The 13,445-nt window shown below is 44.6% G+C and overlaps 1 protein-coding gene across 4 annotated transcripts in view; it reads left to right on the forward strand.

The window, feature by feature from the left end:
• The window catches only part of AGAP1 (ArfGAP with GTPase domain, ankyrin repeat and PH domain 1), a 378,138-nt gene that overhangs the window by 127,110 nt on the left and 237,583 nt on the right, over positions 1-13,445 (forward strand). For all 4 annotated transcript variants that reach the window (XM_060282347.1, XM_060282348.1, XM_035139158.2 and 1 more), the window contains one exon: positions 10,112-10,267. In XM_060282347.1, coding sequence (XP_060138330.1) covers positions 10,112-10,267 — 156 coding nt within the window. The remainder of the gene's footprint in view (positions 1-10,111; positions 10,268-13,445) is intronic.

The following is a 13,445-nucleotide window of genomic DNA, read 5'->3' on the forward strand; positions in this document are numbered from 1 at the left end:
GTTTGCCTATTAGGGAAAACTTACAGGAAAGTAGCCTGTAGGGCAAGGATTAACTCCCTTACAGTTCTGATCTAATTTGTTCCCTCCCCAGCTGATTTTCTTTTAAATATTGAGACAGTAGTTCCTGTCATGGATTTCCAGTGTCTGTTTTAGCCTTAGGTATTATACATGGCCTTGTGAAGTTATGGAAAAGATTTTTATTGATGCCCTAATAGCAGCCTTGAGTTGATTAATCTATCAAAGATCAATGGGCTGCCTAGAGGTCCTTGCATCAGGTGCATCAGGATTAAACACAGTAAGAATCTTAAACTCACTGCCACTGCTCTGTCAGCCTGTGTGGCTTTTTTGTAATTAGTGGCTTAGGTGAAATGCCATGTGGTATCCTCACTGTGCAAATTTGTTGGGTACATTTTGAATATTTTTTCCTCCAGTGTGTACCTTTTTGTTTTTTGCTATTTTTTATTTATATCTGCCCAACAAGAGGCTTGTGGCCATTCCAAGAGTCAAATGTCCAACCAGAAACAAACTTATTCTTTCCTATAATTAATATGTGTTGAAAATCAGTACAGTGGTACCTCGGTTTAAGTACACAATTGGTTCTGGAAGTCTGTACTTAACCTGAAGCGTACTTAACCTGAAGTGAACTTTCCCATTGAAAGTAATGGAAAGTGGATTAATCCCTTCCAGGCAGGTCCGCGGAGTACTGAAACTGAAAGTACTCAAACCGAGGCGCACTTAAACCGAGGCATGACTGTATTCTCAATAAAATAATATTACAACACTTACTCTTCCATTCAGGACTTACTCAGTATTCTATGCAGTGTCCAGAAAGAATACACCTTGTGAATTATTCTAGACCTCAAATAGTTCTCTATATACTGTTTTGCCCATCACACAGAAAATTTCTTCACACCAATCTCTTTCATGTGGCCTTTTGGGGCTGCATGTGGTCTATCACACTTTTGGTTCATCTCCATTTGGTATCTGGGTGATCTACTGATCAGTTCACTCAGCCGTCCATTGCTTTGCCCTGCACGGCGGCGCTTCCACTCCCGGCTAGAGCGTGCCGGATGGGGGCAGCAAGCAGGGAGGAGCAAGGAGGGACGGGCGGGAGCCATGGCGCCAGCGGCGGAGGCATCCCTCAGCTTCCAACTGCAGGGGCAGCCGAGGGATCCCGCTGCCGGAGCCATGGCATTCGCTCCATAGGACGCACAGAGATTTCCCCTTACTCTTGAGCAGGAAAAAAAGTGCACCCTATGGAACAAAAAATACGGTAGTTGTTTTTGCTAATTATTTTGCTTAGTTTTCCGAATTATTCTGAATCAGATCGAATTAATTCAATTTAATACAAATTCTTTTCTTTTTAAAAAAGGTTTCCTGCTTTCATTACAGGATATGTTAAAGATGTACCCCAGATGTCAAAGAGAAAAACAACTACCAGACTTATGGGGCAGCCCTGTTTAGGGAAGCTTTTAATGTATTTTAAAAATACAATACATTATTGTATTTTAATATTTCTGTTGGAAGCCGCACAGAGTGGCTGGGGAAACCCAGCCAGATGGGCGGGGTATAAATAATAAATTATATTATTATTATTATTATTATTATTATTATTATTATTATTATTGCTGCATCCACTCTCACTTAGCTTCTAGTTGGCATCACTTCACACTTGCCAATAATATTCATTCAGCTGCCCCTTTGTTGTTGTTGTTGTTGTTTAGTCATGTCCGACTCTTCTTCACCCCATGGACCAGAGCACGCCAGGCACTCCTGTCTTCCACTGCCTCCTGCAGTATGGTCAAACTCATGTTGGTAACTTCAAGAACACTGTCCAACCATCTCGTCCTCTGCAGTCCCCTTCTCCTTGTGCCCTCAATCTTTCCCAACATCAATTCTTTGGCAATCGGCCTTCTTATTGGTCCAGCTCTCACTTCCATACATCACTACTGGGAAAACCATAGCTTTAACTATACGGACCTTTGTAGGCAAGGTGATGTCTCTGCTTTTTAAGATGCTGTCTAGGTTTGTCATTGCTTTTCTCCCAAGAAGCAGGCGTCTTTTAATTTTGTGGCTGCTGTCACCATCTGCAGTGATCATGGAACCCAAGAAAGTAAAATCTCTCACTGCCTACATTTCTTCCCCTTCTATTTGCCAGGAGGTGATGGGACCAGTGGCCATGACCTTAGGGTTTTTTTTACGTTGAGCTTCAGACCATATTTTGCGCTCTCCTCTTTCACACTTGGGACGCGGGTGGCACTGTGGGTTAAACCACAGAGCCTAGGGCTTGCCGATCAGAAAGTCAGCAGTTCAAATCCCCGGATGGGGTGAGCTCGGTCCCAGCTCCTGCCAACCTAGCAGTTCGAAAGCACAGTGGGAAGGTAAACAGCATTTCTGTGTGCTGCTCTGGTTCGCCAGAAGCGGCTTTGTCATGCTGGCCACATGACCTGGAAGCTGTACGCCAGCTCCCTCGGTCAATAACGCCGCAACCCCAGAGTCGGTCACAACTGGACCTAATGATCAGGGGTCCCTTTACCTTTACCTTTCACCCTCATTAAAAGCTTATTTAATTCCTTCTCACTTTCTGCCATCAAAGTTGTGTCATCTGCATATCTGAGGCTATTGATATTTCTTCCGGCAATCTTAATTATGGCTTGGGATTCATCCAGTCCAGCCTTTCGCATGATGAATTCTGCATATAAGTTAAATAAGCAGAGAGACAATTTACAGCCTTGTCATGGTCTGCAGTTTCTTGAAGATGGACTTCTGGCAAGTGATGGGCTGCACCTCACAAGGGCTGGGAGGAATGTTTTTGCCAAGAATCTCAAAAACCTCATCAGGAGGGCTTTAAACTGACTTATGTGGGGGAGGGAGACAGTGGTCCTGAAGGTAGGAATCTATCAAGTGCTGAAGATGATCATCCAAATGTCAAGGAACAAATGGAACAAACAACAAGCAAACCTAGTGGTGGGAGGAAAAAGTCCTCAAATAAGAGACATGGGGGGAATGATCAATGGTCTTCAATGTCTGTATACTAATGCACAGAGCATGGGAAATAAACAAGATGAACTTGAGCTCTTGGTACAGCAAAGTAAATACGACATAATAGGCACCACTGAAACCTGGTGAGATGAGTCTCATGATTGGAATGTAGTAATAGAGGGATACAATCTATTTCTGAAAAATAGACCAAACAGGAAAGGAGGAGGAGTGGCATTATATATCAGAGATGTGTATACCTGTGAAGAGATCCTGGATTTAAAACTTCAAAGCCTAATTGAGAGTATCTGGGTCAAAATTAAAGAATAGAATAGACTAGACTAGAATAGAATAATAATTTATTGGCCAAGTACTAATATACAGTACTTGGAATTTTGTTTTGGCTACACTGCAATGTAAATGTACTTTGCAATACATTTACATTGCAATGTAATGTACATTGCAATGCAAAGTGTGCAGAACACTATTAAAGGAGAGAAAAATAACAGTGATCTCATTGTGGGAGTTTACCATAGACCCCCAAGCCAAACTGAGGACACAGATGATGCCTTCCTGGAACAGATGGCCAAGCATTCAAAAGGAAGTGAGATAGTAGTAATGGGGGATTCCAACTATCCTGTTATTTGTTGGATGTCAAACTCAGCCAAGAGCATAAGGTCGAACTGATTCCTCACTGACCTTGCAGACAATTTCATTGTCCAGAAAGTACGAGAAGCAACAAGAGGATCAGCCATTTTAGATCTGGTCCTAACCAATAGTGATGACCTGGTTAGTGGGGTAGAAGTGGCAGGATCATTAGGTGGGAGTGATCATGCTCTTCTGGAGTTTATTATACAGCAGAAAGGAGCAACCAAGCATACGAAGACTCAAATTCTAGACTTTAAGAACGCCGACTTCAGAAAACTTGATTCTTTAGCCCAGAACAAGTAAGGAGGTAGTACAAGAATACTTGGCTAGTTTAGTCGTTTCAAAAAACCACCAACAGCATACGAATCAATATGGTTAACCTGACCCAAAACACTCCCCCACCCCACTCACACACAAAACAAAGACCACAGCCAACCACAAAGGAACAACCATATCCTAGGCCAACCCCAACATCTCTCACCATCAAAGGAACACAAGTGAACAGCAGAGAACCTACACAAGCGACGCTGACACCCCCCCCCCACACACTTATTAAGCAAAATAGAAACATTGTCACCCAACTTGCAGTTATCTTTGAGAATTCCTGGAGAACAGGCGAAGTCCCAGCAGACTGGAGGAGGGCAAATGTTGTCCCTATTTTCAAAAAGGGGGAAAGGGAGGACCCAAACAATTACCACCCAGTCAGCCTGACATCAATACCAGGAAAGATTCTAGAGCAGATCATTAAGCAAATGGTCTGTGAGCACCTAGAAAGGAACACTGATCACTAAAAGTCAGCATGGGTTTCTGAAAAATAGGTCATGTCAGACTAATCTGATCTCATTTTTTGACAGTCACAAGCCTGGTAGATGAAGGGAATGCTGTGGATGTAGCCTATCTTGATTTCAGCAAGGCCTTTGACAAGGTGCCCCATGATATTCTAGTAAAGAAGCTAGTAAAATGCGGGCTAGACAATGCTTCAGTGGATTTGTAACTGGCTGGCTTACCGAACCCAAAGGGTGCTCATCAATGGCTAGAATCATAGAATCATAGAGTTGGAAGAGACCACAAGGGCCATCCAGTCCAACCCCCTGCCAAGCAGGAAACACCATCAAAGCATTCCTGACAGATGGCTGTCAAGCCTCTGCTTAAAGACCTCCAAAGAAGGAGACTCCACCACACTCCTTGGCAGCAAATTCCACTGCCGAACAGCTCTTACTGTCAGGAAGTTCTTCCTAATGTTTAGGTGGAATCTTCTTTCTTGTAGTTTGAATCCGTTGCTCCGTGTCCGCTTCTCTGGAGCAGCAGAAAACAACCTTTCTCCCTCCTTTATATGACATCCTTTTATATATTTGAACATGGTTATCATATCACCCCTTAACCTTCTCTTCTCCAGGCTAAACATACCCAGCTCCCTAAGCCGTTCCTCATAAGGCATCGTTTCCAGGCCTTTGACCATTTTGGTTGCCCTCTTCTGGACACGTTCCAGCTCATCAGTATCCTTCTTGAACTGTGGTGCCCAGAACTGGACACAATACTCCAGGTGAGGTCTGACCAGAGCAGAATACAGTGGTACTATTACTTCCCTTGATCTAGATGCTATACTCCTATTGATGCAGCCCAGAATTGCATTGGCTTTTTTAGCTGCTGCATCACACTGCTGACTCATGTCAAGTTTGTGGTCAACCAAAACTCCTAGATCCTTTTCACATGTACTGCTCTCAAGCCAGGTGTCTCCCATCCTGTATTTGTGCCTTTCATTTTTTTTGCCCAAGTGTAGTACTTTACATTTCTCCTTGTTAAAATTCATCTTGTTTGCTTTGGCCCAGTTGTCTAATCTGTTAAGGTCATTTTGAAGTGTGATCCTGTCCTCTGGGGTATTAGCCACCCCTCCCAATTTGGTGTCGCCTGCAAACTTGCTCAGGATGCCCTCAAGCCCATCATCCAAGTCATTGATCAAGATGTTGAATAAGACTGGGCCCAAGACAGAACCCTGTGGAACCCCACTAGTCACTACTCTCCAGGATGAAGAGGAGCCATTGATGAGCACCCTTTAGGTTCGGTCAGTCAGCCAGTTACAAATCCATTGAATGGTAGCATTGTCTAGCCCACATTTTACTAGCTTCTTTACAAGAATATCATGCGGCACCTTGTCAAAGGCGTTGCTGAAATCAAGATAGGCTACATCCACAGCATTCCCTTCATCTACCAGGCTTGTGACTCTGTCAAAATATGAGATAAGATTAGTCTGACATGACCTATTTTTTTCAGAAACCCATGCTGACTTTTAGTGATCACAGTGTTCCTTTCTAGGTGCTCACACATGGACATACCCGGGGCGGGGGGCAGCTAAAAAGGAAGGGGGGGAAAGGTATAAATTACAGCTCGCACTGCGAGCTGTAGCATCGCACTAGGTTTTTTATTCAAACCCCTTTCCCACGACATGGCAGTGATACATGAAGGAGAGCTGTCCCTTTAGAGCCCTGCAAACAGCAAATAGCTCAATTAGACCTTAGTATACTGTATATTCCTGCGTATAAGACTACTTATTAACCCAGGAAAATCTTCTCAAAAGTCGGTGGTCGTCTTATACGCCGGGTTGTATTTCTTATATGGCGAGTATATCCCAAACTCTATATTTTAACTGGAAAAGTTGGGGGTCGTCTTATACGTCCAGTCGTCTTATACGCAGGAATATACGGTAAATATAATCTATAATAGCATATGCAATTTCCTATTAAATCTTTGTTTCCAGACTTTGGCGTCGTATTCCAACTCAAGTCCTCTCATGTCAGGGACTATTCAGAGTAGCAAGTGACAGAAGAGGCGGAGCAGGGGCTTGGGGCTGCTTCAACCGCCCAGAGATAGAGGAAGTGGAAGAGAGGGTAGAGATTAGCCACGAGGAGGCAGGGCTCAGGGATGCTGCAGAGCCCTTCAACCGGCCAGAGGTCCGGGAAGGGAGGTCAGACTCTGGGAGGGAGGGGGCTTTCAAATCAGCACAGACGAATTAAATGAAACGTAAGGGTCAAAGACGTCTCACGCAATTCCCATGCCTACTTTGTTGGCACAGGAATTGGAGGAAGCCACTCCCCAAATCTGACTCAACGGGTTTAGACGCATAATCCTGAACTGTAGCTGTTTCTTGTACATATGTAATAAAGACTGTAAATATCAAGCTGACTGTGCTGGGGTGTTAATGCAAAGGGGAGACACCACCTCTACATCTCGTCCATTCCAATCGTCAATCTTTCACTGGTTAGGTGTTTTATTGCAGTGTCTGTTTTTGTCTGTTGAATTGCATCTCAATGATAATACAGTCACACACAGACCACAGCCAAACATTTTGCAGGTGAATCTTCCAGAACTTTTCTTTCAGCTATTAGATCTCGCCCTGCTATGCCGTCTCCTTCAGTACCCATTCTCTCTCAAATCCAGCCTCTCCTCAGCTCCAGATGTGGGTCATTTTTCACTGAATTCCTTCTCCCATAAGGCCCATCAGGAGGTAGTCATAAATTTCATCCATTCACTCCTCATTCAAGGGGGAAGGGGTTAGATGTAGTAAAACCATATAAAATTCATTGTAAAGCATAAATCTAAGGTCTACTTAGATCCCCTTCTTCCAAGAAACAAACAACTACACATGTCTCTTTCCATTGTACTTCAGTGGGCAGAGGGGGAAACCCCATATCCAATAATCATAAAACATTAAGCACCCTGCCCTCCCCATTTACATTCACGGCTGTTGCAGGGATTTTCAGAGCTTTAAAATACCATTCAAATACCTTCAAAAGTCCTAATTATTTCAGCAGCTGATTAACTGCAGCCCTTTTGCATACAGTATCTTGCATTAAAAGTACCTCATAGTTTAGCCAATTGGTCAAATTAAGAAGGAACCTTTCCGCAAATCAGGATAGTACCGGAGGGAGGCTCATTCCTTGGCAGGGGCTTGCTCCCAGGTCGCTCCTGTTCTGACTTCCAAAGTAGCAGACACGGGGCCATGCAGCTTGGCGGCTGCCATAGTATTTCCAGTACCCCTGGAAAGTTTTGGGAGAATTTATGCCTCATTTCCTTCCTCCCCATTGCCTGAACGTCTTCACAGCCCCTGGAGGGGCTGCGGAGACCGTCCACCATGAAATGTGGCCATGGCTGGAAACCTGGAGTCTCTAGTAGTAACCATTTTAGGCCAGCAGTGAGAAGCCAAATTAGGCACGCCAGGCTGTTTTGACTAAGCGATTTCCACCAGCCATACATCATTTATAATGTCACGTATGGAGCAGATAGACTCTTGATGATCATAATATTGATGGGTCACACCAGATTTAATTGCCTTCTTGGGAGGTACCTTCCTTGGAGGTTTTTAAGCAGAGCCTGGATGGCCATCTGTCATGGATGCTTTAGCTGAGATTCCTGCACTGCAGGGGGTTGGACTAGAAGACCCTTGGAGTCCCTTCCAACTCTACATCTCTATGATTTCATGATTCTATGTTAGGATTTCTACTTCAGTGGGTATCAAACAGAAAAGTTACCGTATATGTAAGATACTGGACCAGGATAAGAATCCACCTGATGACATTACAAGTCACTCACTTCATGGAGCTTTGAATCTGCTACTTGTAGGAGTTGCCCATAGATTGAATCAGTATTCAAGGCTGCAACCTTCCAAAATCACACCAACACTGGCACTATCCCCCTGGTTTTTGCTGCTTTTGGTGGAAGACTACTTCAAAAAATTGGTTTGTTGTAAAGCAGCAAAGTCATCCCACCCATGATGTGCACTGCTCTTTCACAATCCAGATAAAGAGCCAGTGTGGTGCAGTGGTTAAGAGCGGTAGACTCATAATCTGGGGAACCGGGTACGCATCTCCGCTCCTCCACATGCAGCTGCTGGGTGACCTTGGGCTAGTCACACTTCTTTGAAGTCTCTCAGCCCCACTCACCTCACAGAGTGTTTGTTGTGGGGGAGGAAGGGAAAGGAGAATGTTAGCCGCTTTGAGACTCCTTCGGGTAGTGATAAAGCGGGATATCAAATCCAAACAACAACAACAACAACAACTCCTCCTCCTCTTCTTCTTCTTCTTCTTCTTCTTCTTCTTCTTCTTCTTCTTCTTCTTCTTCTTCTTCTTCTTCTTCTTCTTCCCTAGTACCACTGAAGAGAAGGAAAAGTGGAGTTTTTACATCTCAACAGTTCTGTTGTATGATCTGCTTTCCCCAAATCTCATGGACTTTGCTTCTGGGCAGTTTTTAAGCTCAAATATTTGAATCCTCTAGATTCAAATCTTTCCTTTCCATATTGCTTTTACCTTTTTAATGCTAATAGTTGTGTGAATTACTTTCTCATCCCCCTGTCCTAGCCGCCTGATATTTTCTTAGTTAGCCTTATATCTATTCTGCTTGAGTTCAAGGGTGTTTCCAGATTCAGAGCTGCAGGAAATCCCTTCCCCAGGGTGTCATTGGCAAAAGGATGCTTCCTGATAATGTAAGAGGAGGTGCCATCCCTAAACTACCGTATTTTTCCCTCCATAAGACGCACCTGACCAAAAGACACACCTAATTTTTAGAGGAGGAAAGGGGGAAAGCCCTGATTTTTTTGGGATCAGCTCAAAGTTGTGCAGCTTTTTTGCAAATGGGGAAAGCCCCATTTTTGGGTGGAACAGCTCAGTTGTGCAGCTTTTTTTGCAAAGGGGGAAAGCTCCATTTTTTAGGACCAGCTCAAAGTTGCTGAGCTTACCTTGCAAAGGGAAAAAATCCTGCAGCTTCTTTAGGAAAGGAAAGAGGGCCATTTCTAGATAAATGGAACTCTGAAATAGATTCTGTTGAACAATCCTATGAATTAAGATCAGCTTGACAGCAGAACAAATTTTGTAACAACTTTGGTCATCTTTGGATTGGTCCCTTAGTTGAAGCCACCTAGAATGTTGGTTTTTCCTTCATCTAAAGAATCATATATGGGTGATATGCTGAATGATCAAGAAATGCTAAATTTTATTAGTGTTCTTTTTTTTTTACTTGAGATTGCTCAGTTGGGTTTGAAATCCTCTATACTCACCCCACTCCATTTCCAGTGCAAACTGGCTACGAGTTCTAGGATTCTGTGACCTAAGCTCCAATCCACTATAGACATAGCACCACAAATTTTGGACAAATGACTGATTTGTAAATGGTATACAGTATAGTGCTATACATCAGGAACAATGTGGATAATATTCATCTAATAGAAAAGAGGGGTTATCTTTGCAATTCTTAACCTGAGGTACTATTTCTGGGTTAGCGGAGTCTGTAACCTGAAGCATTTGTAACCTGAAGCGTCTGTAACCCGAGGTACCACTGTATTCCAATTTTCTCTTCCAGTTAAGTTCCAAGAGTAAGAGAGATTGTGATAATTTTTTTTTTATTTTTTAAACCTACTCTGCCTGCTAAAGATGAAATTAAACTTGTGAAGTAGCAATTGGCTTTCTTCCTGTAAAATGGATTTTAATCATTGCAGACCAGTAACGGAGGAGGGAGTTTAAGTGATTATTCCTCCTCTGTCCCATCTACTCCAAGCACCAGCCAGAAGGAGCTGCGGATTGATGTTCCACCTACCACAAATACTCCAACTCCTGTTCGTAAACAGTCCAAGCGCCGGTCCAACCTTTTTACGGTAAGTGAACCAGGAGACAGAATGCTTGTCTATGTTAATTCATCATTGCTCCTTGATTTACTTCTGTAGTGTTATCTATGCTGACCAACTAGGCATTTGTTTTGATCAGGGGTCAGGCCCGGGGGCCAGATGCGGCCCAATCACCTCCTGCGGACAGTCCAGGAATCAGCATGTTTTTACATGAGTAGAATGTCCTTTTATTTAAAATGCATCTCTGGGTTATTTGTGGGGGCATAGGAATTCGTTCATATTTTTTTCCCCAAAATATAGTCCGGCCCCCCACAAGGTCTGAGGGACAGTGGACTGGCCCCCTGCTGGAAAAGTTTGCTGACCCCTGGTTTTGATTCTTTAGCGGAACAATAGAGAACTTAGCTCTTGAAGTAGGGGCATGGATAAGCTATGGATAGGGTTCAGAGGCATTAGGCTTCCCAGGAATAGTGAAGGGTTGCTCAAAATGCTCTCTCTTCTGTAGTACAAACTTTGACTTTCAGGATGACTAATTGAATGCTTGCCTGACTAGGAAACCAAAAGCAAGGCATGAATACTGCTGTCCTGCTCCTGATTCCACTCGTCTGCTTTCCCAGGCAGGAGCCAACAGGCCCCCTGCTGCACGTCCAGTCATCTTTTTTACCATGGCACCCCCCCCCCCCGAGGCCTCTTCATGCAGGCATAGATGCCCTTGCTGTCCTTGTGCTCCATAATAATAATAATAATAATAATAATTTATTATTTATACCCCGCCCATCTGGCCGGGTTCCCCCAGCCACTCTGGGCGGCTTCCAACAAAACAGAAATTCTAAAATACAGAGATCCATCAAACATTAAAATACAGAAATCCATCAAACATTAAAAGCTTCCCTAAACAGGGCTGCCTTGAGATGCCTTCTAAAGGTCTGGTAATTGTTGTTCTCTTTGACCTCTAGTGGGAGGGCATTCCACAGGGTGGGTGCCACTACCGAGAAGGCCCTCTGCCTGGTTCCCTGTAACTTGGCTTCTCGTAGTGAGGGAACCGCCAGAAGGCCCTCGGAGCTGGACCTCAGTGTCCGGGCAGAACGATGGGGGTGGAGACGCTCCTTCAGGTATACCGGACCGAGGCCGTTTAGGGCTTTAAAGGTCAACACCAACACTTTGAATTGTGCTCGGAAACGTACTGGGAGCCAATGTAGGTCTTTCAGTGTTATGTGGTCTCGGCGGCCGCTCCCAGTCACCAGTCTAGCTGCCGCATTCTGGATTAGTTGTAGTTTCCGGGTCACCTTCAAAGGTAGCCCCACGTAGAGCGCATTGCAGTAGTCCAAGCGAGAGATAACTAGAGCATGCACCACTCTGGAGAGACAGTCAGTGGGCAGGTAGGGACTCAGCCTGCGTACCAGATGGAGCTGATAAACAGCTGTCTTGGACACAGAGTTGACCTGTGCCTCCATGGACAGCTGTGAGTCTAAGATGACTCCCAGGCTGCGCACCTGGTCTTTCAGGGGCACAGTTACCCCATTCAGGACCAGGGAGTCCTCCACACCCGCCCGCCTCCTGTCCCCAACAAACAGTACTTCTGTCTTGTCAGGATTCAATCTCAATCTGTTAGCCGCCATCCATCCTCCAACCGCCTCCAAGCACTCACACAGGACCTTCACCGCCTTCACTGGTTCTGATTTAAAAGAGAGGTAGAGCTGGGTATCATCAGCATACTGATGGACACCCAGCCCAAACCCCCTGATGATCTCTCCCAGCGGCTGCATATAGATGTTAAAAAGCATGGGGGAGAGGACAGAACCCTGAGGCACCCCACAAGTGAGAGCCCAGGGGTCTGAACACTCATCCCCCACCACCACTTTCTGAACACGGCCCAGGAGGAAGGAGCGGAACCACTGCATGACAGTGCCCCCAGCTCCCAAACCCTCTAGACGATCCAGAAGGATGTTATGGTCAATGGTGTCAAAAGCCGCTGAGAGATCCAGCAGAACAAGGAAACAGCTCTTACCTTTGTCCCTAGCCCGCCGGAGATCATCGACCAGTGCGACCAAGGCAGTTTCAGTCCCATGGTGAGGCCTGAATCCTGACTGGAAGGGATCCAAATGGTCCGCTTCTTCCAGGCGTGCCTGAAGTTGTTCAGCAACCACTCGCTCAATCACCTTGCCCAAGAATGGAAGATTTGAGACTGGGCGATAGTTGGCCATATTGGCCGGATCTAACGATGGTTTTTTAAGAAGCGGTTTAATAACCGCCTCTTTCAGCGGGTCTGGGAAGGCTCCTTCATGGAGAGAAGCATTTACCAACCCGCGAAGCCCATCGCCCAGCCCTTCCTGGCTAGCTTTTATAAGCCAGGATGGGCAAGGATCAAGGAGACAGGTGGTTGGTTTCACTCGTCGAAGCAGCCTGTCCACATCCTCGGAGGTAACAGATTGCACATTTCAGGTACAGTGGGCAGGGTTAGGTTAGAGAGCCTTTTCTGCTGTGGTGCCCAGAATGTGGAACTCTGTCCTAGTTGGTTTGCTTGGCTGATTTGCCAGAAACATTTTCTTTTTGATAAGCTTTTGAGTTACTTGCTATGCTGCTGTTTGTGATTTGTTTATTGACTCGTTTGTGGTTAACTGTCTGCTGCTTTTTGTAGGTTGGTTGTTGTTGGTTGATTATGGTTTAATGGATTTTTTCACTTGGAAGAAGCCTTGAGCCCTTCCATTGAAAATTGGTGTGGAGTTTCGAATAAAGAAAATAAGTTTTGAGCTTATCTTGAATTGCTTTTTCATACTGTGTCCATTCCTTTAAGTAGTATAGTTTCCTTTAAGTAGTATAGTAATAAAGACTTAAGGATCTTAAACACTTCAGCAATGAACTTATTTCGTTTGCTCCTTATGGCCAGGACTGACCCAGTGGCTCCTCTTTGGGAGCTATACCTTATGCGAGGATGCAGCAGCAGACGGCCTTTTCTGCTATAGCCCCCTCCCCTCATAATTTCTACAGGCACCAAGGTGGTATTATTTTTGGTGACAAATTGTATGTGCTGGTGTTTGAGTTGTGCTAATTATAGCTTGGAATGGGATCCGCCTAATAGTCTGCTGTATATTTTAGTTTAATTCTAATTTTAGAATTTCTTGTTGTAGATTTTGTTTAATTTTATGAGTTGTTGTATATCATGGATTGTTACTGTAAACTGTCCTGTGGTCAGTCTGGACAAAAGGTGGGT

The sequence above is a fragment of the Zootoca vivipara genome, chromosome 1 (assembly GCF_963506605.1).
Source record: "Zootoca vivipara chromosome 1, rZooViv1.1, whole genome shotgun sequence".
Lineage (NCBI taxonomy): Eukaryota > Metazoa > Chordata > Lepidosauria > Squamata > Lacertidae > Zootoca > Zootoca vivipara.